At 46.5% G+C, this 6,879-nt stretch overlaps 1 protein-coding gene across 1 annotated transcript; it reads right to left on the bottom strand.

Annotated features, from left to right (window-relative positions):
• Positions 1-221: 221 nt before the first annotated feature.
• PIM3 (Pim-3 proto-oncogene, serine/threonine kinase) lies at positions 222-4,538 on the bottom strand. The gene is made up of 6 exons (XM_083182901.1): positions 3,851-4,538; positions 3,575-3,684; positions 3,403-3,453; positions 2,945-3,308; positions 1,911-2,087; positions 222-1,808 (listed from the first exon to the last, which is right to left on the bottom strand). Exons 1-6 carry the CDS (start codon positions 3,933-3,935, stop codon positions 1,624-1,626), a joined length of 972 nt encoding a protein of 323 aa, XP_083039027.1. The 5' UTR covers positions 3,936-4,538; the 3' UTR covers positions 222-1,623.
• Positions 4,539-6,879: the final 2,341 nt, after the last annotated feature.

Below are 6,879 nucleotides of genomic sequence, written 5' to 3'. Positions count from 1 at the left end.
TCTGTAGAAAGAATAGTGGCGAGACTACATAAATGTACATCACATGAAATATGCATAACAAGCCAGATTTGAATATCAGTAAACCTTCGATTCAATTTTTAGAAAGCTTGTTTTCCTGCAGTGCAGCAAAACTAAACTATTAGCATATAGCAATATGCTTATTTTGAAGTCACAACCCTCCTGACCCCCTCCCAAGCATTAATAAAATATAATAATGCACATTATATACAAAAAAGTTTTAATTGAAATACTTGTATAAAAAAATATCTCCATACATTTCACACTGTAAAGAAACAAAAATCATAAAACAAACTGCATAATATGCAGATCACAAAAACACAGCTAATGACATAAATTAAGGGTATGACTCTGCCACTTGTCCTCCCAGAGCCACTGCATGGAGACTGTATAATGCCAATAATTTAAAAACCTGTCAAAAAGTATAACATTAGAACTCTCTGGTAAACACCAGACAAAGGCATAATAACCAACTTTATAAGTCAGTAATTCTATTTTCCTTAAATTAGACTTTTTACAACAAGTTACCCATCTAATACAAACTTTCTAGAGCCATGGTAAAGGGGGGGGGGGGGGGTAGGGATTAAAAATAAAAAAGGGGAAATATTACATGACTGGAATGCAGAAAGTCACTTTCATTCATTAGAAAAAGGTAAATTGTGGAAGTGGGGGAGGGGGTCGTCTTCAGAACAGTGTGAAGCACAGTGTTGGATAAATTCTAGACAAATAAATTAACCAAATAAATAGTGAGAAATATTGTCTAAATATCGCAATAAATAACTGTATAATACAAGTTTAAATACAGATATGGAAAAAGTAAGAGTCCTTGAATATTGCATTGATTGTGCATTTTAACATGCCCATACATACTTAAGACTTGCAGGGTGACATGGTTTGGGAATCATGGATAAAATGGTCCTGTGTTGCCCAGTGGTAGAGATGAAAATACATTTTTTTAGACATATAAATAAAATAAAAAATGCATTCTGGTTCAAGGCTTACAGTAAAGCTTACTTCTAAGAAGTTCTTTGTAAATTAAATGATCATAATAATCAGAATTTCTACTCTCACCACAATAAAGGGCAGACTTCAAGAAGGGGAGAAAAAAATAATAAAAATAAATATAAATTCTGAGCAAAGGTGCCTGACACAGCAAGATGCTATCCAAACCAAAACAAAAGCAGGGAAGGCCCATGGTAGTGTGGATCTTCTTTGGACATACACAGCCCCAAATAAAATAAATAAAAACAAAACACAAAGTCCCACTGAAGCAGCTTTCAAAAAAGGCACTCAAAAGCAAATAAAAATCTAGTCCAGGCTCTATGAGAGCAAAAACAGTATAATATGTACTCAAGAGGTCACTGCTTCTCTTATGTAAATAAGGTCAGTCCTTTTATGTAAGCATTGGCGTAAAACTCTCAGATCATAATGTCCAAGTCTCAATTGAGGGAGATAACTGCAAAAGGTTAACCCAAATAAAAAGGTCCTGTATAAAGATTTAAGTATAGAATTGTGAAGGTTTAGTCCCTCTCCTGGGTAATATTGGCAGAAGCATGGCATTCTGCTTCCCTCTGCTCCCTCCCAAGCGAGTTCCTTTTTCTCTGTTTACAGACTTTCATTGCTTGAACTTGTGCTAGATGCATCAGTGTCAATTGTCCGTAATCTTAAGTCACAGTCCTCAGGCTTCACTAGGTCACACTTGCACATCCATGGATGATCAAAAATTTGTTCAAGTGTTGGTCTGTCAGAAGGCCTCAGGGAAAGGCACCATTTAATAAGTTGTTGGCATTCTGCAAAAAAAATAAAAATAAAATAAGATCATGGCAATTTCTAATGCAATATTAAAGGTTTATACGCTCCATAAAAGGATGTAGTCATTCAGTTTCACATACCTGGGGAAATTCTTCTCCTGAAGTACAAGCGGACACGCAATATTTCTTCATCCTGTTCAAAAGGGATATCCCCACAAACCATATCATAAAGAAGAACACCTAGTGACCATACAGTTGCTGACCGCCCATGATATCTGTGGTATCTGACCCATTCTGGAGGACTATAGACTCTTGTTCCTGAGAAGAGAAAACAAACTGATTTTAGTGTACGTTAAAGAGTAAAGACTATAAATAGCAGCACCACAAGCAGGCAAGACAAACAGATGTCAATGTGGCCACACTAATAATCCTTTACTGGACACTGGTGCTGTGAGGAGTGCGACTTGATCACAGTTTATACGCTGCACCAGGTGTAACCATTTGGCATTAGAAAGGTGTTAATGGATACACAATTCAATTGAAAATATTCACTGAGGAAACCAGTGCATTTTTTTTTTTTTTACCAATTGAACTATTATATACAGCTGCAAAACAAAGTGACACTTTGGAAAAAAGTAACCCCTCAAGATTTCCCCGATGACAGTCCCCCATATGTCTCCAGTCTGGATGACACCTCCACTGCTTCCCCTCCCCCGCCGGTGTAGCAGCCTGTGTGCATCAGCTGTTCTCGGGCTCCTCTCACACACACACACACCACGTGGCGGCGTCTGCAGCACTGCTCCAGAAATAGACACAAAAGGAGGAGGAGGGGGCGCACTATCCCCCGTGCACGGATATCGCAGCAGCAGCTATACTCGCAGAGCACAGGCGCTGCCATTGTCACTCCCCTCCCCCTCCCTGTGGTGGCAGCAGCGTCTCCCCGGCTTCCCGACCGTTCCCTGGTTACCAAACATCCCCAGCAGCAGCGCCCGGTCACGTGAGAAGGGGCTCGGGTTTCACAACAAACAGATGTGAGGAGGCGGCGCCCACCCCCCGCCCTGTCACTCCGCGCCCAACCAGCCCCCCGGGGTGCGCCCCGGCCCCGCAATGCAGCTGTGCACCTCGCAGTAGTACCACACCATAAACACGCACATACACCCCTGCCCCGCACCTACCGTCAAAGTCCGTGTACACCGTGTCCTTGAGCAGCGCTCCTGAGCCGAAGTCAATGAGCTTCAGCTCCCCGGTCCTCACGTCCACCAGCAGGTTCTCGTCCTTGATGTCCCGGTGCACCACCCCGCAGCTGTAGCAGTGCCGCACCGCCTCAAGCACCTGGCGGAAGAAGCCCCGGGCCGCCTCCTCCTCCAGCGCCCCCTTCTCCGTGATGTAGTCGAACAGATCCTTCACCGGCTCCGGCCGCTCCATCACTATTAGGAAGCCGTCCGCCCGCTCATACCAGTCCAGCAGCCGGATCACCCCGCGGAAGCCGGAGGCCACTTTCTTCAGGAGAACGATCTCCAGGGGAACCACGACCCCGTTCTGGAGGGAGAAGAAAAAGGAGACTGAGCCGCTGCCCACAGCCGCCCTGCAGGGAGCCGACACACACACCCCACATCCCGGAGCCACTACTCACCAGTGTGCCCCAGTCCGTCACCCGCTCCCTGGAGACGTGTTTCACTGCGACCTGGAGAAGACAGAGACATGTCAGTCATATTATTATAGGGGAGGGGGGGGGACCAGCATCCCGGCACCCGCGCAGCATCCCCATCCCGCACACAGAGCATCCCCGCCCGTTGTCCACTCACCGGCACTCCGTCCGCGATCCTGCTGCCGGAATAGACGGTGCCAAAGCCGCCGCTGCCCAGCACGGAGCCCACCTGGTACACCTTCTCAAACGGCTCCTTCTCCGCCTTCCCTGTAGAAAGACAGCAGCGGGTTACTCACCGGGTCACCGCTGCTACAGGAGCCCGCAGGGCGCTAGGCGGGTCACGGCTGTAGCAGGCAGGGTCAGTGCGTGTGTACAGTGTGTGTACAGTGTGTGTATATGTATGTACAGTGTGTGTGTGGGTGGCCGGGCGTACCTGGCTGCAGGAGCTTCACCGGCAGGTGATCCATGCTGGTCGGGTTGCAGATATGAGCCAAGGATCCAAACTTGGAGAGTAACATGGTAATAGTCCCTCAGAGAGGCTGAGCCGGGGGTGAGCAGTGCGGGTGCCGGTGTACAGCGCCGGGTCCTCCTAGCCGCGTCACTGCTGCCTCATACACACGCCGGTCTCACGCTGACACATCCATCGGGGCAGCACAGGAGTTACACGCAGCCAATAATGTACAGCGCAACCAAGACAAATCCACCCGGTATACGGAGGTCACCGGCGGCTCTAATATAATTCCAGGGATTTCGTAATGATGATGATGATAATAATAATAAATGAGTCCAATGATTCCCAGCAGCCGCCACACGTTATTGCTGCGCCTCCGCCCTCCCAGCTTAGTCTGAGCTCAATTACTGACAGACCTGCCTCTTAACTCCTAGTATTTTGGTACGGTGCTACGCACCAAGCGATATCCCTCCGCGCGTGTTGGGTAACACCTTTGTCTCCCGGGAATTCACAGTTCGTTATAAAATGTCCATGAGAGCGGCGGCGTACCGGCGGCGCCTCACACCCGTCAAACGACCATTAATACGCGCTGACCTCGCTGTTACGCTGATTGTTTCCACCGCGCACTACTTTACTAGTAGTAGCTAGACAACGCGGAAGGTTACATGTCTGAAATCGCAGCCCATACTCTATACTCACATTAGCAAGTAGCAGCGTTTATTTACATATTTATGTAGTGGCGGCTTCGCCAATGGCCGGCTTGTATTTAGATTTCAATGTTCTACCGCCGCCAATAGGCAGAGGGCGTATTTGCATATGCATGAGGCGGTGCAGGGGCGTTGGGCGGGAATCCCTAGGCGCGCTTTTTTCCCCCGTTCCTGGCAGAGCTGGGAAAGGTCAGAGACGCTGAGACACTGCGTCTGACTGAGCCGGGGAGGGCGGGAGGAGGAGGGGAAGATGTGCTCGATGCCAATTACACAGTGCACCAAAATCACGATGCTGCTGTCTGAGCCCTGACAAGTGCCGCAGAAGCAGCAGCCATTTTTTAATTTGCAGCGCATACACACTACACCGCAGTTACCGTTCCTGCTGCCGGGCTGAGTAACCAGAATGTGTCTGTGGCTGATTTGTATTTCTCCTGATATTGCTACCTGATTAGTCACTACATGACTGCAGCAGCAGCACACAGGCTGGTGTGGTAGCAAGTACATTTATATGAAAGGAGCATCATCACACATAGATGTATAGATGACAGCGCGTTGTTTATATTTCTGCAGCACTAAACACGGACACACTACTATGACTGCAAGCAAATGTCATTTCGAGGGTCTGCCACATGGGGAGCTCAACACCACCACCTGAGTACCGGCGCGTCCTGCTGCTGGGTCACCACCAGTGGCAGTCAGGCGCTATACAGCATGCTGCTGCCATTATGTGTGTAGCTGGGGGGAGAGAGAGGGGGTTTAATGCAGCTAAAATGTCTGGCATATTTTACAGGGGGAACGCTCGTGAGGTCAATTGAGGACAGAAAGCTGGAGACATTATTATTAAAGGGAAGGAATGTATTTTATAACCTACTGCCTCAATGTCTGCATTTTATGCATTGATGTGGATGTAACAAAGAAGTATCTTATGTGCTGAACAGATGCCTGGGGACTAATTAAAAACATCGTACGCTGCAAAACAGTTATTGTGGATATGCTTTTACAGAGGATACTGTATAAAATTAATTATACTAACATAAAATATGAATGAATATGAGGGTTTTCTTTTCAGGTGAGTTGTGTTTTAAAAAAAAAACCCTGACATTTATGTTAGTCCAACAATAATGTGCTTCTGCTTTCGGAACAATCTATATCTAGCTATACTTGTAACAAGCTTCATTCAGGTATTGTGTATGTGTGTGTATGTATGTATGTGTGTATATATATATATATATATATATATATATATATTTGTGTGTGTGTGGACCGGCACTCAGCACAACTGGGGTAACTGGCTGCGTGCCACTGCGAGGAATGGATAGAGGTGTATGGTGACTTCAATTCGCTCAGGCACTGCAGTTCTTTTCAAAAGGGTAAATAAACTTTTGAAAAGAACTGCAGTGCCATGCTGGTGTCCATTTTTCCATGCTCCAGCAGGAACTGAGGCCCTTATTCTAGTTCACTCTTTCTGTCAAAATATTTCTTAGATGGACAAAACCATGTGCACTGCAGGTGAGGCAGGTGTTACTTGTGCAGAGATAATTAGATTTGGGTGGGGTTTTACACCTGCCTCACCTGCTGTGCACATGGTTTGGTCCATCTAAAGCAGCCCATACACGGTCCGTTTAACGGATCCGTTTGGGACTTAAATAGTACACATCGGATCGGATCGCATCCCTAGTGCATGCAGTGTGCATGCATTGCGATCCGATTCGATGTGTACCTAGTACAAAAAGTATGTGCAGCACATACTTTTTGTACCGTACTATGTGATGCGCGGGAGCGTGCATCGCATAGTACAGAACGGAGCCGTACACAACGGACCATGTATGGGCTCCATAAGAAATATTTTGTCAGAGTGAACTAGAATAAGGGCCTCAGTTCCTGCTGGAGCCTGCTGAAAAATAGCCGTGTGTGTGTATATATATATATATATATATATAAGTAATCTAATGCAAGTAGGTATTGCCTTTTTATTGATAGTACATTTTCTTACACTACCAATATTGGAAGACTGTAGAAGCCAGACCCATATGAAATACTAGAATTTGCACTCAGCGTTTCCTGGGTGTGGGTTTTCTGTTTAGGTGTGTGTCTCTCTCCTCTTTCTCCTGTCCATCATCCTCTGATGTTTGTTCACCTACTGACACCCATCTCACTTTCTTCCTTTGCAGCCACCTCCCTCCAGTCAGCACTGCCAGCTCCCATCTTTTAGCATACCTGCTCTAGCCTCCTCCCATGTAACAAATGTCACAGACACAGCACAATCACACACATTGGCAGCAACACTCTTGGGGCACAGGTCAT

This window comes from Crinia signifera, chromosome 4 (assembly GCF_055691185.1).
Source record: "Crinia signifera chromosome 4, ASM5569118v1, whole genome shotgun sequence".
Taxonomy (NCBI): domain Eukaryota; kingdom Metazoa; phylum Chordata; class Amphibia; order Anura; family Myobatrachidae; genus Crinia; species Crinia signifera.
This window is presented reverse-complemented; position numbering and strand designations above follow the sequence as displayed.